General features: G+C 71.9%; 6 protein-coding genes across 8 annotated transcripts; 3 read left to right on the top strand and 3 right to left on the bottom strand.

Annotated features, from left to right (window-relative positions):
* The first annotated feature begins 14 nt into the window (after nucleotides 1-14).
* Nucleotides 15-1310, top strand: ARL16 (ADP ribosylation factor like GTPase 16). Its single transcript, XM_068413459.1, is given in 5 exon segments — nucleotides 15-216; nucleotides 219-283; nucleotides 373-486; nucleotides 717-832; nucleotides 1046-1310. Coding segments are annotated over 5 exon segments (669 nt in total). The 3' UTR covers nucleotides 1218-1310.
* An 836-nt stretch (nucleotides 1311-2146) lies between these two features.
* On the bottom strand, nucleotides 2147-9426 carry TMC6 (transmembrane channel like 6). 2 transcript variants are annotated; one of them, XM_068413008.1, is made up of 20 exons: nucleotides 9010-9426; nucleotides 8599-8717; nucleotides 8171-8302; nucleotides 7914-8072; nucleotides 7697-7802; nucleotides 7511-7598; nucleotides 7164-7418; nucleotides 6680-6870; nucleotides 6452-6596; nucleotides 6093-6248; nucleotides 5780-5955; nucleotides 5583-5664; nucleotides 5102-5199; nucleotides 4870-4965; nucleotides 4442-4517; nucleotides 4093-4226; nucleotides 3551-3727; nucleotides 3301-3379; nucleotides 3066-3144; nucleotides 2147-2609 (listed from the first exon to the last, which is right to left on the bottom strand). In XM_068413008.1, the coding sequence occupies exons 1-19, from the start codon at nucleotides 9069-9071 to the stop codon at nucleotides 3073-3075; spliced, it is 2403 nt and encodes an 800-aa protein (XP_068269109.1). In that variant the 5' UTR covers nucleotides 9072-9426; the 3' UTR covers nucleotides 2147-2609; nucleotides 3066-3072. The 2 variants fall into 2 exon arrangements, with proteins under 2 accessions (XP_068269109.1, XP_068269110.1); XM_068413009.1 differs by having other exon boundaries at nucleotides 7164-7367.
* Nucleotides 9427-9744: 318 nt separating this feature from the next.
* On the top strand, nucleotides 9745-12332 carry SYNGR2 (synaptogyrin 2). The gene is made up of 4 exons (XM_068413010.1): nucleotides 9745-9896; nucleotides 10228-10465; nucleotides 10993-11132; nucleotides 11247-12332. Exons 1-4 carry the CDS (start codon nucleotides 9795-9797, stop codon nucleotides 11442-11444), a joined length of 678 nt encoding a protein of 225 aa, XP_068269111.1. The 5' UTR covers nucleotides 9745-9794; the 3' UTR covers nucleotides 11445-12332.
* Nucleotides 12333-12666: 334 nt separating this feature from the next.
* On the bottom strand, nucleotides 12667-16095 carry TK1 (thymidine kinase 1). Its single transcript, XM_068413400.1, has 7 exons — nucleotides 15901-16095; nucleotides 15301-15332; nucleotides 15117-15230; nucleotides 14944-15037; nucleotides 14507-14596; nucleotides 14301-14420; nucleotides 12667-14183 (listed from the first exon to the last, which is right to left on the bottom strand). The coding sequence occupies exons 1-7, from the start codon at nucleotides 15964-15966 to the stop codon at nucleotides 14025-14027; spliced, it is 675 nt and encodes a 224-aa protein (XP_068269501.1). The 5' UTR covers nucleotides 15967-16095; the 3' UTR covers nucleotides 12667-14024.
* Nucleotides 16096-16371: 276 nt separating this feature from the next.
* On the top strand, nucleotides 16372-19184 carry AFMID (arylformamidase). 2 transcript variants are annotated; one of them, XM_068413504.1, is made up of 11 exons: nucleotides 16372-16485; nucleotides 16599-16689; nucleotides 16835-16939; nucleotides 17010-17058; nucleotides 17204-17289; nucleotides 17362-17434; nucleotides 17615-17712; nucleotides 17963-18041; nucleotides 18137-18266; nucleotides 18518-18622; nucleotides 18778-19184. In XM_068413504.1, the coding sequence occupies exons 1-11, from the start codon at nucleotides 16456-16458 to the stop codon at nucleotides 18805-18807; spliced, it is 876 nt and encodes a 291-aa protein (XP_068269605.1). In that variant the 5' UTR covers nucleotides 16372-16455; the 3' UTR covers nucleotides 18808-19184. The 2 variants fall into 2 exon arrangements, with proteins under 2 accessions (XP_068269605.1, XP_068269606.1); XM_068413505.1 differs by lacking the exon at nucleotides 18137-18266.
* A 258-nt stretch (nucleotides 19185-19442) lies between these two features.
* LOC137670582 (uncharacterized) lies at nucleotides 19443-22348 on the bottom strand. The gene is made up of 7 exons (XM_068413503.1): nucleotides 22132-22348; nucleotides 21817-21900; nucleotides 21531-21619; nucleotides 21013-21198; nucleotides 20707-20844; nucleotides 20327-20519; nucleotides 19443-20156 (listed from the first exon to the last, which is right to left on the bottom strand). The coding sequence occupies exons 1-7, from the start codon at nucleotides 22346-22348 to the stop codon at nucleotides 19819-19821; spliced, it is 1245 nt and encodes a 414-aa protein (XP_068269604.1). The 3' UTR covers nucleotides 19443-19818.
* Nucleotides 22349-23309: the final 961 nt, after the last annotated feature.

The following is a 23309-nucleotide window of genomic DNA, read 5'->3' as shown; positions in this document are numbered from 1 at the left end:
GCGGGGCGGGGCGGATGGCGGGCGCGGGGCGCCCCGGGCGCACGTGCCTGCTGCTGGGGCCGACGGGCGGCGGGAAGAGCGTGCTGGCGCGGCGGCTGCGTCATATCCGGCGGGGGCACCGGGGCGGGGGCACCGGGCGGGGGGCACCGGGAGGGTCCCGGGCGGGCAGCGGGCCGGGCTCCCCCTCCCCTTCCCGGCACCGTCGTGTCCTTAACGCGCAGCACAGCTGAGCGCCGGGGAGGGGCCCGCGGAGCTGGGCGAGCCCCCGGCCACGCAGCCCACGGTAGGCAGGGCCCGGCGCGGCCGAGGGTCCCGGTGTGGCCGAGGGTCCCGGTGCGCGGGCGCAGCCGGCCGAGCCGCCTGTCCCCGCAGGTGGGCACCGACCTGACCGACGTGCGGCTGCCGCGGAGGGTGACGCTGCGGGAGCTGGGCGGCTGCATGGGCCCCGTCTGGCCCAGCTACTACGGCGAGTGCGGCGCTCTCGTGGTGAGCGGCGGCGGCACCGGGGCTCCCCACCGGCGGGGACCCCTCCCGAGCCCCGGCCCCAAGGGACAGACCCAGCCGGGGGGCACGGGGAGATGGGCACCCGTGGCTGGGGGTCGGCGCTGGCCCCCGCTCTGCTGCAGGGGTCGGGCCCCCCGGTTCGGCCCCGGTTGTGCGGTGTCCCCCCGGCGCGGGGGCCCCCGGCACCGCCGCTTTCCCTTCTCCTCCTCCAGTTCGTGGTCGACGCCGCCGACCCCACCCAGGTCTCCTCGTCCTGTGTCCAGCTGCTGTCCGTGCTCTCCGCCGCGCCGCTCGCCGCCGTGCCCGTGCTCGTCCTCTTCAACAAGATGTGAGGAGGGGGCTCAGCCCGCGGGCGGGGGCCTGCGGGGGCTCCTGCGTCCCCTCCATCCGGTGACACCTGGGGAGGCCGGACGTGTCCTGGGGGCAGCAGCGGCGCTTTGCCGCGCGCCCTGTGCCGGCGGGGCCTGCGGAGACCCCGAGCCGGGGGCTGCGTCAGGCGGAGCCGTCGCGGTGGGTGACGCAGCCCCCTCCCCGCCCGCAGCGACCTGCCCTGCTACATGTCGCCGGCGGAGGTGAAGTCGCTGTTCCGCATGCAGGACATCGTCTCCTGCGCCACGCAGCCCATCACGACGCTGGAGGCCAGCGCCCGCGACGGCACCGGCGTGGCCGACGTCCTGCGGTGGCTCCGGGCCACCCTCGGAGACCCCCGCTGAGCCCGGCCCTGCCCCGCGTGGGGCTGGGAGGGGGCCAGGGTGGCGTCACGGGCCGGTCCCGTGGGACTGCAGTAAAACTTGCACCGCGCTGTCCAGGCTGGCGGCTGTCCTGAGCGCGGGTGGGAACCGCGGCGTGTCGGGGAAGGGCCGAGCAGGAGCCTGAGGCCAGACCGTGCTGGCACCTCAGGGGGCTGCAGGGGTGGTCGTGGTGCTCACGGGCAGTGGGGTGCGGCGGTGCCCGGGCAGCGCAGGGGCTGGGAACGGCGCCCGGGTTGGAGGCCGAGCGCACACGGGGCTGCCGTGGGCCCTGTGCCAGCCCCCTGGGGCGACAGACTGCAGGGACTTGGTGGGCATCAGGAGCCGGGGCAGGCCGAGCCCAGGGGTGCCGCGGTCGGGGACGTCTCAGGAGCTGCAGGAAGCGCCAGCGCGCGGCTGCTCCCCGGCACTCGCTCAGGCTCCGGGCGCGGCTGGGTCTGTGCGGAGAGCCCAGCCCGTGCCCGCGCCGATAACCCACGTCTGTGCCCGCCCTGATAGCCTGTCCCCTGCCCGCCCTGGCAGCCAGCCCCGCGCCCAGCTGCGTCACCCGGCGGTGCCAGCGCCAAGTCACGGGGGTACCGGTGGCTGGCTGGGCCTGGCACACGCCGTGGCACAACCCTCCCCGAGCCTGTCAGTGCCACGGGGGCGACCGGCTTCCCAGGGCCAGGGCTGCTGCCAGTGTGCCCTGAGGGCTGGGGGCTGCAGCCCCCCGCCCCACGACGGCGAGGGGCTCCCAGGGCCGTACGCGATGAGGTGGCAGAGGTTCTCGCTCCCACGGTGCCGGCTGAGCCAGGCTCTCCCCGAGGAGCCCCAGCACACCCTGCCATGCGAACGCTGGCACACACCAAACCCGCTCGCCCACTCCCAGCCCGACAGGTCCAGACACAGGCTGGGAGCGCTCCCGCACAGCGACGCTTTAATGGGCCGGGTCAGCCCGGGGCGGGGGAGCCAGAGCCCGGCGTGCCGCAGGGCTGCCTGGCCCGGGGGATGCCGGGGTGGCCTCGTTCGTGGGGAGGGCATTGGCCAGCTGCTCTCCTCCTGGCGAGCCAGATGCGGGGCAGGAGCTGGGTCGGTGCCCAGCAGCACCCAGCTCTGGCCTTGCTGCTCCCGAGCGGTGCAAAGGGGCTGCAGGTTCTCTGCAGCCAAAAAGCTTCGCTGTCCCCAAACGCTTCTGAAAACAGCCCAGAGCCAGCGCTGCCACACGACGTGCCCCACCGGGTCCTTGGCCACCACATCCTGGAGGAGAGGATCTTCCCCAGCACCCCACGGTCCCGCTGCGTCCAGCGCCGCGCCGGATCCGGTCCCTGGCTGCGAGCAGAGCCCTGTCCCGTCCCGCTCCTTCCAGGGAGGCTGACGCTAAGAGGAGAGACGCAGTCCCTGAGCCCCGCCGTGCCTGCTGCCGGGGCAGACAGCGCTGCCCCACGCTGAAAGTGGAGAGCAGGCTCTCTAAATGTCCCCAGCCCCAGCCCCTTCCCTGTCCCCGTGCTGGCTCTGCTGGCACCCGGAGCCATCCCCAGGCCGCAGCAGCACCAGGGATCCAGTGTCCCCTGGGACAGGCTGGGCCCCGGGGCAAGCCCAGCAGCCCGGCCTCTGCCCAGCACGTGCCAGCAGAGCGAGGGGAGGTGAAATGCCGTCTCGCCCCATCACCTCCTGTGCCTCCCGCTGCCTGGCACACAGCACTCGGCTGCAGCTGGGCTGCCCCGGCAGTGCCGCGCCCGCCGGCCCCGCTCTGGCACAGAGCAGCGGCACGTCCTGCGCCCGGCCGCGCTCCGAGCACCCGGCAGCCCCCGCTCGCCTTCACACCGGCCTCACCTGGGACTCAGGCGCGTCTCTCTCTCTGCTCGTAAACGGCGTGAAGCTTCTGGATGAGAAATATTTTATCTTCCCCTTCCTGCAAGAGCAGACATGGCAGTGAGCAGCCCTGGGACGTGCTCCCGCACGTCTGAGGCGGCAGCGGTGTCAGGGCCGGGCCAGGATCCGGCAGCCCCGGGGCTGGACGGGGCGTGGGGCAGCGGGACCGGCCGGGGCAGCTGCGGAGCTCACGCACGTTGGCAATCTGCTCCTTCAGCAGGCGGATGATCCTCCGCTGGCCCCGCACCACCTGCACGTTGAAGTAGGTCACGGCTCTGCAACGACAGGTGGGACGGGCGGGAGGACGGGGGACGCCGCGCTCCTGGCACCGGGACGGGGCGCAGGGCTCTGGAGTGACACCCCAGCCCCCCCTCAGGGCCGTGACAGCGGGACCCCCAAGCGTGGGACCCCCAAAGCGCGGGCCCAGGGCTCGGGTCCGTACTCACAGCAGGACCCCGGACACGAGGAACAGGAGGAAGGTGTCCTGCAGCAGGTGCTGGTGGGCCCAGGCGAGCCAGCCGATGTTCGGGTTGGACCTCTCCAGCACCTGCACCCAGGTCTTCCCTGACTTGTAGATGGTCTCCAGCCCCCGGAAGGGACCACACGTGTCTGACGGCCGCACCCTGAGCAGAGAGTGAGTTGGTCAGAGCGATGGGCAGCCCAGGCGGCCCCTGCCCCAGCCCTGGGCACTGCCCGGCCACAGGCGTCCAGCTCTTGGGGACCCAGCGTCGCCTGCCCCAGCCATCCCCGGGGCGGGGTCTTCATCCCCTTCTCCTGCATCAGGAACATCTGGGAACAGCTGGGAGAAAGGGGCACAGGGAACCGCTGCCACGCTCTGTGCCATGACCAGCGGCTGGGCAGCAGCTCCCTGCCCAGGGCGCTCAGGGTGCGGGCGCTCAGGGCCAGGGAGGCACCGTCTCCCCCGTCCCTCTCCTTCGCCGGGCAGCCGGCGGTTCTGTGCCCGAGCTGCGCTCCGGCGGGTACTCACGACCAGATGGTGTAGGAGAGGAAGACGGCTGCCCCCAGGAAGGACGGGAAGCACAGCAGGGTGACGAACACGGTGCTCATGTGAGACGCCTGCCAGGGCTTGCTGGGGGACCGGCAGTTCTGCATAAGGCTGGTCTGCGGACAGGGAGCAGAGCCCTGCGTGCCCCAGCAGTGCAGGCGGGACAGCTGCCCACCCCGCCGTCCCCTCCGCGGGAGCTGGGCGAGCTCGGGATGCCCCCTCCCCAGCAGCACCTCCCTCCCCGGGACGGCACCGCACGGTGCAGCAGCCTGCAGCGGGGACGGCGTCACCGCAGGGCTGCCGGCGTGGGGACCTGGGGGGCAGCTCACACCTTTTTGATGTAGAAGAGCAGCAGCAGCTTCAGCATCTGCACGGCCGGCAGGAGCGGGGCGAAGAGGACGCCCAGCCTGGGAGAGAGGGGGAAGGTGAGCTCGTCCTGGGTCTGAGCCCGCGGCAGAGCTGGAGGCAGCAGCACGGCACCGGCGGCAGCCGCGGGCTGGCGTCCGTAGAGCAGGGGGCACACGGTGCCCTGTGCCGGGTGTGCCGTGCAGCCTGTGCTGGGGCTGGGCAGGGGCTGGGTCCCACCGGCCCCCAGCGTGGTTGTGGCCTTTGCAGCTCTCATTTGAGAGTTCTCCCACGACCCCGCTCAGAGAAACATGCATCTCCCCTGCCTGGTCCCTGCCAGCCGCGGGGCTCCCAGGGAACCACGTGGCATTTGCCAGCGGAGGAACGAGCCGCGCCAGGCGGGAGCCGTCTCACCAGGTCAGGGTCTGCCCATAGATCAGCTGCAGCACGTTTCGGGCGATGTCAAACTCGGGCCTCTGCTTCCTCTTCAGCCTCTTCTCCAAGATCAGCCTGGGGGGGAGCGGAGCTCTGCTCCCACGCTGCTCCGGCACCCCGCTTCCCCTCGGGCGGCAGCAGGGCCTGGGTGCCCGCGGGCAGAGGAGAGCCGGGGCCGCGCTGGCGGGGGGACCCCTCCTGGGGACGTTACCTCCAGACCAGCTCCCCGAAGAACGTGTCCAGCAGCGTGAATATGAAGTCCATCACCATGAAGCGATACAGGTCCTGCCCCACACACGTCTCCCAGCACTGGGGACACAAGCAAAGGTGGCATCAGGCGGGCAACGAGGCCGCTCCTCCCCCGTGACTCTCCTGTGGCCCCCACGGGGTGCGAGGGGACCTTTTCCTCCCCTGCACCTTTCCCAGCCACTCCACGTTTGGGGTGCCCCTGTCTGGCTGTCGCCCCCTCTCCCTGGCAAAGGAGCAGACGGTGCCTGTGGTGCTGTCGGCAGACCCCTGTGGGCAGCCCCCCGCCCCTGCTGCCGGCCAGTGCCAGGGCTGCCGCCTTGGCTCTGCTCCACGCTCCCCGGGCGAGGGACGGTCGGGATGGTGTGGCCCAGCCGGCTCATATGGGTGCCACGTGCTTCTCGCACCGACCCGCGCAGAGCCCGGCCCCGCACGGCAGCACTCACCTCCTCTGCCGAGCAGACAACCCTCCGGCTGAGCCACTGGTAGCAGAGCAGCCCGAGGACCACCATCTTCAGCAGGAGGTTCCTGGGGAGCGGGAGCAGGGCCGGGAGCCCCTGAGCCTGGGGATGGAGGGGCCGAGCCCCACAGACGGGGTGCCCGGCCCCAAAGCCTCCCCCGGCCCCGGCCCCGGCCAGCCTACCTGCAGATCGCCACGTAGAGCCGTGCCACGGGCGAGTCCTGCCTCTCCCACAGCGCCAGCAGGTTGTACAGGTGGGGCATCAGCGCGTTGAGGAGGGACACCACAAGCGGCAGGACCAGCGGGACGGCCTCCTGCCACCGCTGGCCGCTGCCCCGCGCTCGGTGGCCCTGCTGCACCTGGCGAGCGGGTACCGGGGTGAGCGTGCGGCTGCCGGCGGCCCGGCGCTGGCACCAGGAGGGGAGCTGCGACGGGGCTGCACGGGGCTGCCCTGGCCTCCCAGGGCAGGACTCCCGCGGCGAGGGGCGGCACTCACGGCATGCATGTGCTCCGACAAGTAGCGTACGGCCAGCACGCAGCCCAGCACCGTGCCCAGCGCGAGGGCCCAGGCCAGGAGCAGCACGGCGCAGTGCCCCAGGCGCTGGCACAGGCTCAGGGAGCGGGAGCGGGACCTCTGCTCGGCGAGCAGCTCCTGCGAGAGAGCAGAGCCAGCGCTGCTGCGCGTGGGCCTGGAGCGAGGGTCCGTCCTGCTGCACTGAGGCAGACCCAGACGGACAAAGCGCTGGCGCAGGGCTGGGGTCAGGGGGTGTCTGCAGCCACAGGGCTCCCCGGGTGCAGAGGGGTGCTGAGCCGGGGTCAGGCAGGGCGTGCAGGGTCCACTCCAGCCCAGCTCACCTTCAGCTGGGTGCAGATGTTCTTGCTCTGCAGCTTCACGGAGCGCCGCTGGACCACCTTGAAGTCCCAGGCCGAGAAGACTCTAGCGGCCAGGTCCCCCGTGGAGCTGCCCACGCGGTAGCTCTCCCCGAAGGAGCGGGACATGCTGCAGCGAGGGGGAGGGCGTCAGGCCACCGGGGCTGGGCGAAGCGGGGAAGGCTGGCAGTGCCCCGGGCGCCGCCAACCCACCTGTACACCAGCAGGACGCAGGTGATGAGGAAGGAGACCCCAACGCTGAACACGTAGGCCAAGGGCATGTTGTACGGGAGCGGGGGGGCTGCGAGGGGGCACGCGCTGCCGTTGGGGCTGGAGGCGCAGGGGTCGTTGAGGGTGGCGTTGCTGTAGTAGCCGTAGTACAGCAGCGAGTGAGTGAAGTAGCCCTGTGGGAAAGTGCACGATGATCTCGCTGGTGCCTGCGGCTCCCTGCCCAGCCTGGCACATCTGTGCCAGCCCGCAGGGACACAGAGCCCTGGGCTGGGGCAGCACCAGGCACCCCCTTCTGCACCCACAGCACTGGCGGTCCCAGGGCCCTGGCTGTGCGAGGGCAGGGACCGGGGCATCGCGGCGGTGGGGACGCAGGGATGCAGGGCAGGGACCAGGGCATCACCGTGGGGGGGACACAGGGATGCAGCAGCTCCCACCCCAGGGCTGCGCTGGCGCTGGCAGCACTTACCGCTCCTGTGAGGAGCTCGAGGCCGGTGAAGGGCCGGGGGCTGGCCGAGGCAGGGGGATACGCAGCCTGCAGGGCCACCACGAAGACCAGGAGGATGAGGAGTGGGACGATGTTGAACATAAGGAGCGTCTTGAGGAAGAGGAAGTAGGAGAGGACGCTGGAGCCGAAGCGGCCGCCGATCTGCTTCAGGGCGTAGTGCCAGGGCTGCGCGGCGGGGAGCAGGGAGAGGAGCCTGTACCAGAGGCCCCGGCAGCTCTGGGGAGAGGGAACGTGGGGGGAGCACCGGGGCCAGAGCCTGCACCAGACCCCCCCCCCGGCTGCCGTGCAGACCCGCGCCCCAGCCTTACAAGTGCGATGTCGTCCTTGGACCATCCGCAGGGAGAGGAGGGGACCCGGTGCTGCCTCGGGGCGCCCCTCTGCCCGCTCAGCTCCTGCCTGCCCAGCACAGAGGGGTGTCGGAGGGCGGCGCGGGCCCCGGGATGGCTCCGGCTGTGGGAGCCCTGCCTGACCGGGGCCAGCGGGAGAGGACGTACCGGAGGGTGCGTTTCTCTGCCAGGCTGAGGGGCACGGTGAGCAGCATGTGGCTGCGCTGGCCGGGCGAGAGGCTCAGCAGCTCCTTCACGAGCAGGCTCCGCTTGTCTGGGGGCACACGGGGCTCAGCAGGACGCGGCCGGCCGGGACACAGCGTGCCCGTCCCGAACCCCGCGTGGGGACAGTGCCTGGCACTGCCCGCTCCCTGGAGACCCTCACCTTCCAGCGTGGCCCTGGCGGGGTCGGTCTCCAGGTCGTACTGCCGCAGGCTGGGCCGCGCCGTGCGGCAGAGGTGCTGCAGGGGCGGGCGGCTGCTCCGGCGCCGCAGCCGGGCCGTGCGGTTGTAGTACTGGGAGATGATGGCTCCCCGGCTGCGCCCTGTGGGAGAGAGCGGGGCAGGGGGGTGGGCGGCCGGGGGAGAGCTCTCCCGAGGAGCTCCTGGGCCTGGCAAGGGTGGGAGGGCGGCTGGCACGTACCGATGGTGCGGCTGGGCATGCTGGCGAGGATCCGCAGGGAGGCGGAGGAGTAGCCGGGGTGCTGCTCGCCCTGCCCGGGCTCCGGCCAGGCCGCGGCACAGGCATCGGGGGGGTCCAGGCGGGCCGGGTGCTCTGGGAGAGGGAGGGCAGCACACAGAGCGGTGAGAGCCAGAGTGCACACAGCTCCGGTCCCTGTGGCCCTGCTCTGGCACAGGCCAGGTGCCTGCCCCGTGTGTGCTCCCCCCAGAGCACCCCCTTCTCCAGGGACTCTCTGTGTCCCCAAGGACAGGTCTGCCCTGCTCCTACAAGTGCTTTGGCCGCAGCCTCGGCACAAGCCCTAGCTGGCCCAGGCAGGGTCTGGGAGGGTAGATGGCCCTGGGCACACACGCTGTCCCCGTCCCACCCCGACTGTGGCTGCAGCGCTTTACCTCTGCCCCTCGCCTGCATCTCCAGCTCCAGACCCGCCTCTACCAAGCTGCTCTGCTCCTGGATGAGCTGGTGGAAGGAGGTGTGCAGGGCTCCTTCGCTGTCCGGGCTCGGCTCCTGGCTGCAGGGACACAGACCTGCTAACCGGGCTGGGCTGGGCGCCGGGGCCCGGGCGATGGAGCTGTGGCAAAGCCCTGGTGCCAGCCCAAAGCCCGGCCGTGCCGCCCCGGGGCACGGGCACCCGGTGAGCTCAAAGCCCGGCCGTGCTGCCCCGGGGCACGGGCACCCGGTGCCTGCGGGCACGTCCCGCAGCGGGGCCGCCAGCCTCGCACCGCTGGGGCTGCGGGACCCCGGGGGCCGAGCGTGCGGGGGCACGGCCGGGGCAGGGCAGGGCAGGGCAGACCCACACTCACCCATCGCTCTCGGTGTCCTCAGGGACGCGGAGGGTGACGGAGGGCGGCCGGGACCGGGACATCCTGCTGGGGCCGAGCGGGGCCCCGCGGCTCCGCTCCCACGCGCCGCCCTGTCGCGGCGAGCGGACGGGTGTCAGCCGGCCCCGCACCACCGGCGCCCACGGCCCCCCGGGACACGCGGTGCTGCCCGTCCGGGGACGGCGATGGAGCCGGAGCCGCTGCGTGCGGGGGAGCGGGGCAGGCGGGGCCGCGGGGCTAAACCCGGGTCTAAAGCCGGGGCTAAGCCCGGGTCTACCCGCTGCGGCGGCCCCGCAGGCTGGCGCCGCGGCAGGAAGGAAGGGAGAGGGCGGCGGGCGGGGAGGCGGCGCAGCCGGGGCAGCCTCCGCCAGCGGGTCCCGCCCGCTCGGGGGTGCCGCACCGCCCCGGCCCGGGGCTGCGCCGGGGGAGCCCGCACCGCCGGTGGGAGCCTCCGAGCGGCCCCCGCGCCGGCCCCGGCGCTAAGCTCGGGCACGGCAGGACCCGCAGCCCCGGGGCGGGCGAGGACGCCCCTTCTCGGGGGCACCGGGAGCAGCGCCGGGGGCGCGGGACCCTCCGCCGCGGGCGGGGGGCGGCTGCGGGGCACCGGAGGGGAGAGGGGCGCGGGGCGGGCCCGGCGCTGCCCGCGGTGGGCGGGCGGGGGAGGCCCGATCCCGCCGGCCCGATCCCGTCCCGCTCCGCCCCGGCCCGGCCCTTCCGGGGCGGTGCCGCGCAGGAGCGGCGGGGAGCGCGGCGGCGGCTCCGGCGCGATGGAGGGCGGCGGCGCCTACGGGGCGGCCAAGGCCGGCGGCGCCTTCGACCTGGGCCACTTCGTGCAGCAGCCGCAGGTCCTGGCGCGGATCGCCAGCGCGGTGAGTCGGGCCGAGCCGGGCCGGGCCGGGCCGGGCCGGGGCCGCCGGGAGAGCCCCGCCGGGCCGGGCCGGGCCGGGCCGCGCCGCGGAGGGGCCCCGGGACGAGCTGGCCCCGGGCCCGCATGGCCCGGCCTTCCCCTCCCTTCCCCTCCCTCCTGCCCGCCCCGGGCCCGCGTTCCCCTCCTGCCCACCCGCCCCGGCCGCCCCCCTCTCCTGCCCCGGCGCAGCCGCGGTGGCGGGTGCCCGGCCGAGCCCTGCCCGGGCCGGTGCCGCAGCCCGGGAAGGGGCCCCGGTGCCGCCGCCAGACGCCCGCCCGCTCCCCCCTCTGCAGGTCTTCGCCCTGATCGTCTTCGCCTGCCTGGTCGGGGAGGGCTACACCAACCTGCCCAGCTCCTCCGAGCTCTTCTGCGTCTTCAACCACAACGAGGACGCCTGCCGCTACGGCATCGGCATCGGCGTCCTCGCCTTCCTCGCCTGCATCTTCTTCTTCATGGTGGACATCTACTTCCCCCAGATCAGCAACACCACCGACCGCAAGTACCTGGTCCTGGCAGACCTCGGCTTCTCAGGTACCGACGCCGTGGGGCAGGGCTGCGCCCTCGGTGCCTGCTGCAATGGCTGCCCTTGTCCCGTGACGTGGCTGCCGGTGCCTGGCGAAGGCAGGCGCTCCCGCCTGGCACGCTGCCCGCGGGCCACGCGCTGCCTGCTGAGAGCGCGCCGAGGAGCCGTGGGGAGCAGCGCGGGCGGCTGCACCGGGCTGGGCGCCTGCGCTGGCCTCCGCCCCCCCCCATGGCAGCAGCCGCCCGGTGGGAGCTGGGTCGGGCCTGGGGACCTGCCTGGGGGCAGCAGGACGCAGCCCCGGCCCCTTGCGCCGCCTTCCTCACGGCCTCACCTTCTGCGAGGGTGGTGAGACGCTGGCCCAGGCTGCCCAGAGAAGCTGTGGCTGCCCCCTCCCTGGCAGTGCTCAAGGCCAGGTTGGATGGGGCTGGGAGCAACCTGGTCTGGTGGAAGGTGTCCCTGCCCGTGGCAGGGGGGTGGGATTGGATGATCTTTAAGGTCCCTTCCAACCCAAACCGTTCTGTGGTTCCTCCCGCAGGTCTCTGGACCTTCCTGTGGTTCATTGGTTTTTGTTTCTTGACCAACCAGTGGGCCTGGACACGGGCTGAGGACGTGCACGTCGGGGCTGACTCGGCTCGTGCCGCCATCACCTTCAGCTTCTTCTCCATCTTCTCCTGGGTGAGTGAAGCCCCGGCGGAGCCCGGCCCTGCCCGCTCAGTGGAGCGTGGAGGGGCTCCCCGGGCCGCGCAGCCCAGGGCAGCCCTGACGCCCGTGGCCCCCTCGTCTCTCTAGGGCCTCCTGATCACCTTCGCTTACAAGAGGTACAAGATGGGGGTGGAGGACTTCGCTCAAAGCTACGTTGACCCCAGCCCGGAGGTTTCGACTCCCTACTCCAGCTACCCCAACATCAGCCACGACAGCTACCAGCAGCCGCCCTTCACCCACACGACAGACGCCCCGGAGGGTTACCAGCCCCCGCCGGTGTACTGAGCCCCGGTGCGGTGGGGACGGCTGTACCGTGCGGTGCTCTTCCATGGGGTGGGAGGGGAGGGACCTGCGCCTCGGAGGGGGAAGGTGGGGTGGGAGGGTGGCGGCTGCTTTGTGTGATGGCCACCGGGCCTCGGTGCTGGGGCGCAGGAGGGGCCCTGTCCCGGTGGTGGAGCTGAGCTCCCCGCCGCCGGGAACCGCAGCCCGGTGTGCGGCGGGTGGGTGTGCGGGGCCGCCCCGGCTCTGGCCTGGCTGTGCCCTGGTGACTGCTCCCCTGGCCCGTCCTGGCACTGGTGCCTTTCCAGCCCCTCAAGTGCCGGCTCTCGCTGCCGTGGCGTGGCCGGGCGATCCAGCTCCTGCCCGCCGCCGGCTTCCCGTGCCTTTGCCCTTGCCTGCTGCTGGGTGAGCTTGATGCCAAAGCCCTGTTTTCTTTTGACTATAAACTCCCACTGTGCCTTCGCCACAGCCCGCACTCTCGCTGCCGGTGCTCGGCTGACGCGGTTCAGGATCCGCGGGCACGGTGGGCGCTGGGCTCAGTGGGGCTGCGGCTGCTCCAGATCCCCCAGGAAGGGCCTGGGGCACCGTCCCTGCCGCCTCCGCGCTCGGCACCCCTCGCTTGCCCCCCACTAAGTGCTGCGTCCGCGAAGCGAGGCCACCGTCCTGCTGTCCCTGGCAGCGCCCTGCTCGCAGCCCGCGCTCCCGGCTGCCCCCAGGGTGCTGCCCCCAGGGTGCTGCCCCGGCGCCGGGTGCCTGTCTCAGGGTGTGTGTTCTGCTGCGCCTGTGTGAAGCTGTCCCCAGCAGCAGCGTGTGGTACATGAGCTGTCGCTGCTGGGGCTGCCGTTCGAGTAGTTCTTTGTCACTGTAGAGATGGAATAAACTTTTTCACCTAGCCACCACGTGCCTTTCTCCGGGGAAACAAAACAGAGCTCCTCCTCTCTCTGCAGGGCTGGGGGTGCCAAGCAGGGAAGCGGCAGAGCGGCCCCAGCCAGCTGCTGCCCTGCAAACAGCACACTCATGCTGGGGTCTATTTTTAGGCGATCCCTCCTGCTCCTGCAGGGTCTGGTGGTAGGTTGGAGCAGACAGCTCCAGCGCCAGCCCTGTGCCCAGCCCAGGCCACTGCTGTTTGTGCAGACCGTGCACTGCAGGGAAGCCTTTTCAGAGCAGTCTGGTATAAAACCCACATGGACAATTTCATTAAGTTATTTATTAACCTAAACCAGTAGCAGTGCTGCCTTCGCCGTCCCTAAGGGGAAAGCCCAGGCCTGGCAGTGATGTGCTTCTGAGCACAACTGTCACCACTCCAAGCACCATGGAGGGAGCAGGGGTTTTGACAGCTCTTGTACCTTCTCCAGAGGTGCCTCCTCCTGCCTGGAGGGGTGGGTTTGCACGGGGAAGATTTGACCTGGCCAGAACCAAGAGCTACCGCTTGGAGCTGGTGGACGCTGGCTTACGGGGGAAAGCACTGTTGCAAGGAGCAAGAAAAAACCCAAACGCTTCCAGAAGCCAAGTCAAGGAAAGGGGGAAGAGGATCCTTCCGTCAGCTTACAGCAGGGGAAGAACCAGCCTTGAGAATTTTTGGAAGGCTCAGAAGGGAGCAAGATACACAACTAGAGTTGAGAACCTTCCACTCAAAGCAGGGACCCTTTTCCAAGTCGCTGGATCTTCACAGAAACAGTAGCCCGAACCTTTACAGATCAAGCCCTGAGCCTCCAAACCCTTCACAGGTAACTGAGCACTGAAGTGGCAGCACCAAGCTTGGACCTGAGCAAAAACCACGCTGATCTTGGAGCGGTGACTCTTCCTGCAGTGAAGTCTAGTGCTTCCCAAAGGCCTGTCCTAGTACAGACCGCTGCTGGCCCTTTTCAGTTCAAAAGCCAGAAGGAGCCCGCTGTCAGGCTGCCATGTCAAGCCTTCCTTTCCCCCTCTTCTGCTTCAACAAAAACTTACAGGACAGCTGCAGCACGTGAGCGTAACGGCAAACAGGCCACGCAGCATCGTTCCCAGGGGCTGCCGAGGGCCAGGCTGCTGCTGCGGGTGTCAGTTGAAAGGTTGTGCCACAGCCCTACACCAAGGGACGGGGTATCTCCTTGGACTGCGTTAAAAAGGGAAGTGGGTTTAAAACACTAAGTTACTGTACATTGTCTTAAGAAACCTGGAATTTAGCAAGAGCACAAGAGATAAAGCAACGGCTGCGTTCACAGGCGCGTGAGCCAGCCACCGGTGCCAGCCTGCACGTCGGCAGACCAGGGGAGCAGGCAGGCAGTGGAAGCCCCGCAGCCTGGCTGCTGGGGCAGTTTTCCAGGAGCTGTTTGTGTGGCAGCACCAGTGACAATCCCTGTCTCTTTTTTGTGTTCTGAGAAAGGAACTACCTGTTAGTCAGGCTCCCGCTTCAGCTCCCCCCGCGCCAGGTCGGGGCGACCGTCCTCTCTCCTGGCGCGGGGCGGAGGGAGGGCGGCTGGTTTGGCAGGTGGAGCTGAGGCACGGAACAGTTTTGCTAAAAGTGGGGGAAGGCGGATCGGGCCTCTGGGAGCGGCAGCACTTAGCTTCCTTCCTCTCCTTCCTCCCCACGCGGGAGCCCAGCAGTCAAGAAGCAAAGACCTTCCGGGAGGCGGCCGCGTCCAGCTGCTTCACCCCCAGGGGCACGTTCTCCTTGTTCTCCGGGCCAGGCTGCTGCGGCCGCCTGCGGAAGTAGCAGGCTCGGCAGACGGAGTGGTACTTGTCTGCTCCTCCAATCACCTCAACCTGCCAAGACAGTTGGGAGGGTGACTCACAGAGCTCCGCTCCCCTGAGGACCCCTCCAGACCAGCAGGGCTGGCAAGGCAAAGCTCCTGAAACGCGTTCTGTTCCAAGGGAACTCACCTCCCTCTCCGCTCCCAGTCTCTTTGTGTAGGAGGCTTCTCGGTAGCACTCCATGCACACGGCGTTCAGCTTCACCACGCTCTCCGCCAGCGGCACCAGGTTCAGGATGCTCCCGAAAGCCTGTGCCGAGACAGCAGGGGCGGTTCTCTTGGACAGGTGCTATGAGGATCCCAGAGCAGCTGCTGCACTAAAACAGAGGGGTTTACCTTCCTCTGGAAAGTCCCATCAAGAGCAGCAACAATGACGATTTTCCCAGCGTTGGCCATCATCTCGCAGAACTCCACGGTGTCTGGGAACTAGAGGAGGTAGAGAAACAGCGTCAGGAGGACGAAGGGGCAGCACTTCGCTCAGGTGGATCCTGATCTGGGCAGCACGTGCCCAGAAAACAGCACAGGGCACAAAGAAAATTAGAGCCATGTTGCCCACACCTGAAATGGTCCCCAGCCCCCCTGTCCTCAGCCTGCAGGGACTGAGGGGATGGAATGGTGTGACCATACAAGCGTAGTCCAGCAGGATCACGCTGCCCCAGGGTATTTCTTCCCACCCCCTCCTCCAGCGGATTCAGATTTCCCTCTGCACAGGGTGCTCTCAAGACACTGCATCCTGCAGAGCCCCCCAGGACCTGCCCTGGCCGCGCACTTACGAACTGGCCCTCGTCGATGCCGATGACCGCAGAGCCCAGCGCCTCCTGGTACACGTCCTTGAGGACGCAGGCTGGCAGCGCCTCCATGGTGCTCCTGCGGGGAGGGTGGGACAGTGAGCCGGCAGCCCCGCTGCTGGGCCCGCGGGCTGCGTCCTCCTGCCCCAGGGACTCACTTGTCGTGCGTGGAGAGGCCGGAGGTGCCGTAGCGCGTGTCCTTGGCGTACTTCACCAGCAGGCACCGGTACTGGGCGAGCTGGAACCGCCGCACCCGCCGCATGAGCTCCGTGCTGCAAGGGACGGCCGTCAGCGGGCCCCGCACCCCGGCCACCCCCTGCCCCCCGCCCGCCCCGCGCCTACCTCTTCCCGGAGAACATGGGGCCGAAGATCACCTGGGGGCAGAACGGCGGGGTCAGCGGGCAGAGCACGGCTCGGCAGGGCGGCTCGCAGGCAGCCCCGGGCGCTGGCACGGCCGTACCCTGCCCAGCCCCGCCACGGCTCCGGGACCCCCGGCCCCCCCGGAGCTGGTGCGGCCCCTGGACCCCGCAGCCATCACCCCGCACAGCCCGGGCATCCCCCCGGTACCTGCCCAGCCTCGGCATCCCCGCTGACCCCCCGCGGTACCGGCCCCGCCTCGGCATCCCCGCTGCCCCCCCCCCGGTACCGGCCCCGCCTCGGCATCCCCGCTGCCCCCCCGCGGTACCGGCCCAGCCTCAGCATCCCCGCTGCCCCCCCGCGGTACCGGCCCAGCCTCGGCATCCCCGCTGCCCCCCCCCCGGTACCGGCCCCGCCTCGGCATCCCCGCTGCCCCCCCCCCGGTACCAGCCCCGCCTCGGCATCCCCGCTGACCCCCCGCGGTACCGGCCCCGCCTCGGCATCCCCGCTGACCCCCCCCGGTACCGGCCCCGCCTCGGCATCCCCGCTGCCCCCCCAGTACCGGCCCCACAGCCGCCCCAGTACCTGGATCTGCCCGCGGGGGCGGCTGGGCGAGCCGGGGTGGACACCGGGCACCGTCAGGCAGCTCATGTCGGTACCGGACGGACGGACTGAGAGCCCGCGCGCGCCTCTCCGCTAAGGCGCCGCGCCGGCCAATCCGGGGAGGCCTCAGGCCCACGCGCCGCCGCGCCGGCCAATCGGAGGAGGGCTCGCGCCGCCGCGCCGCCGCGCCGGCCAATGGGGGCGCAGGCGCCAAAATTCTTATTTCCCTCCGCGTCCCGGTCCGCGCCGCCTTCCCGGCGTGCACCGCGCGCCCGCCTGCGCTCCGGGACGGCCCCTACGTCATCGCACTATCAGCCCGCCCCCGCCCCCCAGGCGACCAATGGGAGCGGAGCGGCCCCGCCCCGGGCCCCGCCCCCGTCCCGGGCCCTGGCCTCGCCCCCGGGGCGGCCAATGGGAGCGGGGCGGCCCCGCCCCCAGGCTCAGGCCCCGCCCCCGGGCTCCGGACAGGGGCGCGGGATCGCGATCGGGACCGGGATCGGGTTCGGGATCGCGATCGGGATCGGTCCCGGCCGCAGCATGGGGGGGTGGCGGGACATGCCCGCGGAGGTACGGCCCGCGGGGCGGGCGGGGCGCGGCTCTCGCCGGGGCCGCGGGGCGGAGGCCGGGGGTCTCGCCGGGCACCCGCCGCCCCCGCCGCAGCCGCCGCGTCCCCCCCGCAGGCGCTGGAGGAGCAGTACTCCCCCAGCCGCTGGTCCCCCCGCCTGGGCAGCGACACCGTCATCCAGGCGCACATCGCGGCCACCGCGGCAGGTGAGGCGCGGGCGGCCCGGGCCGGTGGAGCGGGGCTGGGGGCGCCGGGACCGGAGCGGGGCTGGGGGCGCCGGGGCTGGGGGCGCCGGGGCTGGGGCCGGGAGCGGGGCTGCGTGCCCCAGGCGCCGTGTCCCTCGTCCCGCAGGAACCGAGCGGGCCCGGGCCAGCGTACGGACCTCGCTGCACGTCCCGTACGGCCCCGGGGAGCGGGAGAAGCTGGACATCTACCTCCCCACGGACCCCGCTGGAAGTAGGTCCCGGGCGGGCGGCGGGGGCGGGCAGCGGTCGGGCCCCCGCTCACCCCGGGCTCTGCTGCACAGCCTTCCCGGTCCTGGTCTACATCCACGGCGGGTACTGGCAGTGCCTGAGGTGAGGTGGGCTGGCGGCGGGGGGACCCCCCGGCCCGCTTGTGCCCCCTCCCTCCTCACGACACCCGCACTCCTGGGGTGCTCGGGGTCCTCCTGGCCCAGGAGACCCCGGTCCCCGCAGCCTGGCAGCGTCTGCTCCCCCCCAGTAAAGACGAGTCGGGGTTCGCAGCCCCCCCGCTGGTGTCGCAGGGCGTGGCGGTGGTGGCGGTGGGCTACGACACGGCCCCCAAAGGTAGGTGCTGCCCGGCGGAGGCTGCGGCTGCCTGCGCTGGCCCGGCGCCCTCTGACCGTGCCCTCTGCCCAGGCCACATGGACGCCATGGTGCGGCAGGTGCGGCGCAGCCTCGCCTTCCTGGCGCAGCGGTACCCGGGGAGCAGGTGGGACGCGCGCAGCTCCCGGGACCCCCCCGCCCGCCTTGGCCGCTGTCAGGCCTTCGGGGCAGACTGTGTCCATGTCGCTCCCTGGGTGGTTTGGTGCGTGGGGGTGGCTGTGGCAGCACCAGGAGGGGACAAATGAGCCCTGTGCCGTGACAAAAGCTCATGGCTCCCTCTCTCCAGAGGCGTTTACCTGTGCGGACACTCGGCCGGGGCCCACTTGGCAGCCATGGTGCTGTCCACGGACTGGGCGGAGTATGGAGCGGTGCCAGATATCAAAGGTAGCGCCGCCGTGTCCAGGCGCGGGGGCTGAAGGGGGGCGGGTGTCTGCGCCCGGGACGGGGCCGGCTCTGCTGCCCGTGCGGGGCTGCGGGGGCTGTAGGGCCGAGGGAGACGAGTTTCCCTGGCGCTGGGGGTGCAGGACTCTGGGATCCCGGACAAGCTGCCCCCGGGGGGTGTGTGTGCTGCACCCACCAAGCGAGGTCAGCCGGAGCCGCGGGGCCCCTCACCTGCGGGCGCCTCCGCCTGCAGGAGCCGTGCTGGTGAGCGGCGTGTACGACCTCGAGCCCATCCTGCACACCTACGTGAACGACGCGCTGAGCATGAGCCGGTGAGCCCGCGTGGGGACGGTGGCGGGGAGAGGGCACGGGCTGCGCTGCCGTAGCGGGGGGGCCCTGTCGGCGGTCACCGCGGCGTCTCCCCCAGCGAGGTGGCCCAGAGGAACAGCCCCATGCTGCGTGTGGCCCCAGCAGCGGCTGCGGCGTGCGAGGTGCTCGTGGCCGTGGCCCAGCACGACTCCCCGGAGTTCCGCAGGCAGTCGCAGGAGTACGGTGAGGTGAGCTCCGGCAGCACCGTGCTCAGCACCGCGCCCAGCTCTGCTGCTCCGGCCGGCCCGCGCGGCCCTGCTGAGCCGGGATGAGGAGCTCGTGTGCCGTACCCGAGCAGCGTTCCTGCTGCCGTGCCGCGGCTGCTGTCGGAGATGACAGTGGCTCGGGGGGGACACTAGTCCTCGCTGAGCCGTTGCTGCTGCGCTGCCCGGGGCGGATGGCGTCGGGGTCCCTCCTGCCCGCGCCGCTCTCCCCGCAGGCCCTGCGCGCTGCCGGCTGGTCCGTCTCCCTGCTGGATGTGGCCGGCGTGGATCACTTTGACATCATCGAGAAGCTGTCGGAGGACACCTATGTCCTCACGCAGGTGGGGGAAGAGCTCCCGTCCTCCCTTCGCGCAGCTGAGCCCGGCAGCCCAGGCGGGCCGTGCTGTGCCGAGCTGCGGCATCGGGGCTGGCTGCATCTCCAGGGGTGGAGGAGCAGGGCCGGGCGCCACTCACGGGGCTCGGCTCCTCATCCCAGGTGATTCTGAACATGATCTCAAGAGCTTGATGGCACGTCGGGAGCAGACTGAGATGGGAACCGCAGCCCTGCGTGGCGGTGACGGGCAGCCCGCGTGCGCCCTGCCCCGCTGCCCTCCCGCTCCAGCCGCGGGGTCTCCTGCAGCGCGGGGCGGCTGCTGCCCCGACACCCTCTGTGCCCCTCTGCTCCGTCCAGCCTGCAGCCGGCGGGGGGGCTCGGAGCAAGGGGCACCGGTTGTCACCGATTCTCGCCTGGGCTGGCGTTCCTTCGCCGGGGTGTTCCTGCCCGTCGGGAGCGCGGGGGGCTGGCGGGGCTGCAGGGCGCTGGGCAGCCTGGGCATGAACTTTGTTCTCTCGGTTTCCTTTGAACTGCTCGTTGCCAATACAGAATGTGACAGGAATAACCAACCGCTGCCTCGGTGGGACGGTGCTTCACGGGAGCTGGGGCTGCGCTGAGCCGGCGAGCGCGCGCTGGACGTGGCTGCTGCAGAGCATCTCCCCTCCCAGCGCAGCTCCCGTCCACAGTCGTGGCCAGACACTAACTTGTGAGATGCTTCCACGTCCTCAGGAGCACTTGTCCCTCAACGGGGACCTCCGGGCTGCAGCGATGTCCCTGCTGCAGTTGGGAGGAGCACGCTTGGGAGAAACCACCCTGCACAGCCACCGCACTGCCAGGACACGTTTATTTTGTGCCCCGAGCATCCCTCAGGGGCTGTCTCCCTGCTGCAGCCTCCTTGCACACGCGTGGTGCACATGGGCCAGGCGCAGTGGGGGGCTGGGGGTGTCTGGCTCTGCTTTCGGGCGCTGCCTGTGGGACCCCCGTTGCAGAGGCAGAGCTGCTGCAGAGGACCAGAGGGTGCTCTGTCTGCTGGGTGACTAGTGAGGCAGGGACCTGCCGCAGAGGGGTGTGGGTGGCCAGAGCACGCGCTGGTCCCAGCCCCTCCGCTCTGGCTGCCAGGATGGGGCTGGGACGTTCGCCCCAGCTGGCCTGCAGCACCTGGGCGGGGGGGCAGCTGCCCCCGGGCTGGGGCTGGGCGGATGCTCAGGCTCCCCCCGCGCTCGGAGGGGTCGGGCGCAGCCCCAGGGCCAGCTTCTCCTGGCACTTCCTGGCCACAAACTCCAGCTTGTTCTTTGCCAGCTCAGTGTCGCGGGCTGAGATATCACGGTGCCAGACGGCGCGCACGGCACGTGCCGACCAGGGGAACAGCAGCACGCTGACAGCCTGGCCGGTCTCCGCCACCTCCTCCTCGCTCACTGCCCGCAGGCGCTCGCAGAGCTCGGGGGGGGACGGCCAGCCCCCCCTGATGCTCACCATCACCATGTTTGTCTCCACCGCCGCGAGGTCGACAGAGCAGAGGGGCGAGTTCAGCTCCTGGATGCCTGGGGGAGGCAGGGGCGGTGGGCTGCAGCGCTGCCCAAGCCCTGCCCCAGGTCCCCGCTGCAGGAGGGGCCCTTTGCCCTCCCCGTGCAGCACCAGGGGCACCGTGGGCACCGCGGGGACAGGCACGGCATCATCCGGGTGCTCCAGCCAGGCAGGGACCCCGAGATACCTTCAGCAAAGCGTCGGGCGTTGTCGTGGTCCCTGCGCAGCGTCGCCTCCGCGTGCTCCAGCCCGAGGCGGGCAGCGGCCGCCAGCACGCCCGCCTGCCGCATCCCCCCGCCCAGCAGCTTCCGCACGCGCCAGGCCTCGGCCACCAGCTCCCTGCGTCCGGCCAGCACCGCGCCGGCCGGGGCGCCCAGGCCCTGCGTGGCCACCGGAGGGGTGACCCGAGCTGCCCCGGGGGGCTGCCCGTACCCTTGCCAGCGGTGCGCCCAGGGATGCCCCAGCCTGCAAGCCGGGCGCTCAGCCCGACGCCCCCAAACAAGGGCAGGGCCCCAGCTTGTGCTGGTCCCGTCTGCCCCCGGGGACCCCCTCCCCGTGCCAGCACACCTTGGAGAAGCACAGGGACACGGAGTCGCAGTGCCGGGTGATCCGAGCCGGCTCCACGTCCTGGGCCACCGCTGCGTTCATCAGCCGCGCCCCGTCCATGTGCACCCGCAGCCCGTAGCGGTCAGCGAGGCCACGGACCTGGCGGGGGGCAGAGGAGGAGCTGGGCTAAGCTGGACCCCTGGAGGCACCAAGCCTGGTGGGGCGGCCGGTGCCAACGTGAGCTGTGCCCCGAGCTCCTTGGCAAGGCCCTGGCGTCCCCGCGGCGCCCAGGCAGGGCTGCTGCCGGCCGCTGGCTGCGGCTCCTACCTGCTGCAGGTAGGCGAGGGGCAGCGCCCGGCCCCCCGCCGCGCTGTGCGTGTTCTCCAGGCAGATGAGCTCGGGGCGCGGGTGGTACCGGCTGCCGTGGGCCTCGCGGATGGCCGCCTCCAGCTGCTCCAGGTCGAAGGTGCCGTCTGGCAGGTCCGGCAGCGCCTGGGAGTGGACGCCAGCGACCTGCGCCCAGGGCAGGGCAGAGAGCAGGGCTGACGGGGGGCAGTGGCAGTGACGGGGGGGCAGTGGTGGTGACGGGGGAGCAGTGGTGGTGCACGGGGGTCCCGGCTCTCTGCCCCCTCCCCTGCGCCGGGCGTGCTCAGCCCCACTCGTGCCCAGGCCGGGGCTCGGGGCGATGCCGCCGCCGCCGCAGCCCGAGGGGATCCCGGCCCAGCCCGGCCCCGGCAGCCAGAGGAGGGCAGCAGCAAGCCGCCCTCCTGCCCCGGCCTGGGCTGCCGCTGCCACCGGGCCCCCCGCCAGCCCGCCCGGAGCCCCCCCCGCCCCGCAGCACCCACCTGCGCGGCCCCGCCGTGCTCGTAGCGGTGCAGGTGGGCGCCCCGGCCCAGGAGCAGCTGCGCTCCCCGGCGCTGGCAGTGGCACATCACTGGGGGGGGCCGGGGCGAGGGCAGGCACCGGGTCAGGCGGGACCCGCTGCCCACGGCTCTGCCCCGCGGCCCCCCGAGCAGGAGCGGGGCTCTCCTCGGGACCCCGCGGCGGAGCGGGGCTGTCCGCACCACGGGCAGGGGCACACACCGGCCCGTGACCCGGCCGCCCCAGCCGGGCGCAGCCCCGGGCACTCACCGGCGATGAGGTTCGCCATGGTGGCCGTGGGCACAAACAGAGCGTCCTCCATGCCCAGGATGCCCGCGGCCAGGCGCTGCAGCTCTGCGGGGGGAAGGCACAGGGGGTCGGGGGGGGGTCTGCTGGCCCTGGGCGGCCGTAGGGGGACAGCCAGGAGCCCCCCAGCTCCGGGCTGCCGCCCCCCGCCCCGGAGAAGCCCCGCTCTGGGCTCCCCACCGGCTGCCCCCTGCGCTGGGGGACCTGCGGGCAGGGACCCCTTGGGGAGGGGGCGACCCCCGGTCTCGGGGCCGCGGGGGGCCCGTCCGCGCCGCCCACCGTTGACCGCCGGGTCCTCCCCGTAGTCGTCGTCGCCCACGTTGGCGCGGGCCATGGCGCGGCGCATCCCCGCGCAGGGCCGGGTCACCGTGTCGCTCCGCAGGTCCACGGCGAGCGCCGGGGGGGGGCCCCGCGGCTGCACGGCCCCGGCCCCGGCCCCCGCCGCGGGCAGCCGGCCCCGCCGCAGCGCCGCTCCCGCGCCCCGCACCGCCCGCATCGCCGGGCCCGGGCCCGCCCCGCCGCAAGGGCTCCCGGGCGCGTACGCGGGCGGGGCGGGATCGCCCGGGCGGCCCCGGCCCCCGTTCTGTCCCGGGCGGGGCTGGGACCGGGACCCGCCACCGTGGGCTGCGCGACCCGCAGGGACGGCCCGACACGGGACACCGGCTCCTGCGTGGGCACCGAGCGCGTCCCGGGGCTGCCCCCGCAGCGCGGCCCCCGCAGACCCTCCCCAGCCCTCCCACCCTCCGTCCCTCGTCGCTGCCCGGCCCCTGCCCTGCTCCCCCGAGCCACGGTGCGGGGCAGGCGGAGGCGCTGGGGGACACGGGCGGGCGCTGCCCCCAGCCCAGCTCTCCCACGGCCCCTCTCTTTGCCGAGAGTGCCCGTCCCGAGGGTCCTGCGGGAGGACGAGGCCGTCTGTGCCCGCTCGGCCGTGGCTCCGTGGGCATCCACGAGCCTTTGCGCAGGCCCGTGGCGACGCGTGCTGAACGGCGATGGCTCCGGCCACGATGGCTCCGGCCACAATGGCTCTGGCCATGATGGCTCTGGCCACGCTGCTCCGCTGCTGGCAGGGGTGGTGCGGGGTGACCTTGCTGCTGGGAATTGGCTCCGGCTTCTGGCTGCGTCTGCCCTGGAAACAGCTGACACACCGTGCCGTGGCACCGCGGGCCGGCACGTACCGCAGCAGCGCTGGTGGTGGCTCTGGGCAGCTCCACAGCACTCAGCATGTTTTCACTGCACCAGGAAGGGGGCTCACTGGTGTCTGGCTCCTGGCAGAAATCCCCACGGCCCCCAGAGCAGGGGGGCACGTGCCAAGCGCAGGAGCAAGACCCCTGCTTTCCCCTCATAGGGCTGGACCAGCAGGAGGCTGGTGGTGCTCCGTGGGCAGACCGGGTCCATGTTCATGGGGCTCTACTGGGAGAGCCTGGGCCGTGCCCCCCTCGTGCTGCAGGCGGGGAGGG

This window comes from Nyctibius grandis, chromosome 15 (genome assembly GCF_013368605.1).
Source record: "Nyctibius grandis isolate bNycGra1 chromosome 15, bNycGra1.pri, whole genome shotgun sequence".
Taxonomy (NCBI): domain Eukaryota; kingdom Metazoa; phylum Chordata; class Aves; order Nyctibiiformes; family Nyctibiidae; genus Nyctibius; species Nyctibius grandis.
The sequence above is the reverse complement of the archived record's forward strand: the minus strand, read 5'-3'. Positions and strand labels throughout refer to the sequence as shown.

What these genes read in the sequence shown, in the direction of transcription:
- AFMID (XM_068413504.1), top strand. Translation starts at nt 16,456, where the DNA reads ATGGGGGGGTGGCGGGACATGCCCGCGGAG. An exon ending in GGGTACTGGCAGTGCCTGAG is followed by an intron (nt 17,059 to 17,203) that starts GTGAGGTGGGCT and finishes GCTCCCCCCCAG; the next exon opens with TAAAGACGAGTCGGGGTTCG. An exon ending in ACACCTATGTCCTCACGCAG is followed by an intron (nt 18,623 to 18,777) that starts GTGGGGGAAGAG and finishes TCCTCATCCCAG; the next exon opens with GTGATTCTGAACATGATCTC.
- TK1 (XM_068413400.1), bottom strand. Translation starts at nt 15,966, where the DNA reads ATGAGCTGCCTGACGGTGCCCGGTGTCCACCCCGGCTCGCCCAGCCGC. An exon ending in GCCCCCGCGGGCAGATCCAG is followed by an intron (nt 15,333 to 15,900) that starts GTACTGGGGCGG and finishes TTCTGCCCCCAG; the next exon opens with GTGATCTTCGGCCCCATGTT. An exon ending in GCATCGACGAGGGCCAGTTC is followed by an intron (nt 14,597 to 14,943) that starts GTAAGTGCGCGG and finishes TACCTCCTCTAG; the next exon opens with TTCCCAGACACCGTGGAGTT.
- TMC6 (XM_068413008.1), bottom strand. Translation starts at nt 9,071, where the DNA reads ATGTCCCGGTCCCGGCCGCCCTCCGTCACCCTCCGCGTCCCTGAGGAC. An exon ending in TGCTCTTCTACATCAAAAAG is followed by an intron (nt 4,227 to 4,441) that starts GTGTGAGCTGCC and finishes CCCTGTCCGCAG; the next exon opens with ACCAGCCTTATGCAGAACTG. An exon ending in TGAAGGAGCAGATTGCCAAC is followed by an intron (nt 3,145 to 3,300) that starts GTGCGTGAGCTC and finishes CTGCTCTTGCAG; the next exon opens with GAAGGGGAAGATAAAATATT.
- LOC137670582 (XM_068413503.1), bottom strand. Translation starts at nt 22,348, where the DNA reads ATGCGGGCGGTGCGGGGCGCGGGAGCGGCGCTGCGGCGGGGCCGGCTG. An exon ending in GGAGGACCCGGCGGTCAACG is followed by an intron (nt 21,901 to 22,131) that starts GTGGGCGGCGCG and finishes TTCCCCCCGCAG; the next exon opens with AGCTGCAGCGCCTGGCCGCG. An exon ending in CATGGCGAACCTCATCGCCG is followed by an intron (nt 21,620 to 21,816) that starts GTGAGTGCCCGG and finishes GGCCCCCCCCAG; the next exon opens with TGATGTGCCACTGCCAGCGC.
- SYNGR2 (XM_068413010.1), top strand. Translation starts at nt 9,795, where the DNA reads ATGGAGGGCGGCGGCGCCTACGGGGCGGCCAAGGCCGGCGGCGCCTTC. An exon ending in GGCAGACCTCGGCTTCTCAG is followed by an intron (nt 10,466 to 10,992) that starts GTACCGACGCCG and finishes TTCCTCCCGCAG; the next exon opens with GTCTCTGGACCTTCCTGTGG. An exon ending in TCTTCTCCATCTTCTCCTGG is followed by an intron (nt 11,133 to 11,246) that starts GTGAGTGAAGCC and finishes TCGTCTCTCTAG; the next exon opens with GGCCTCCTGATCACCTTCGC.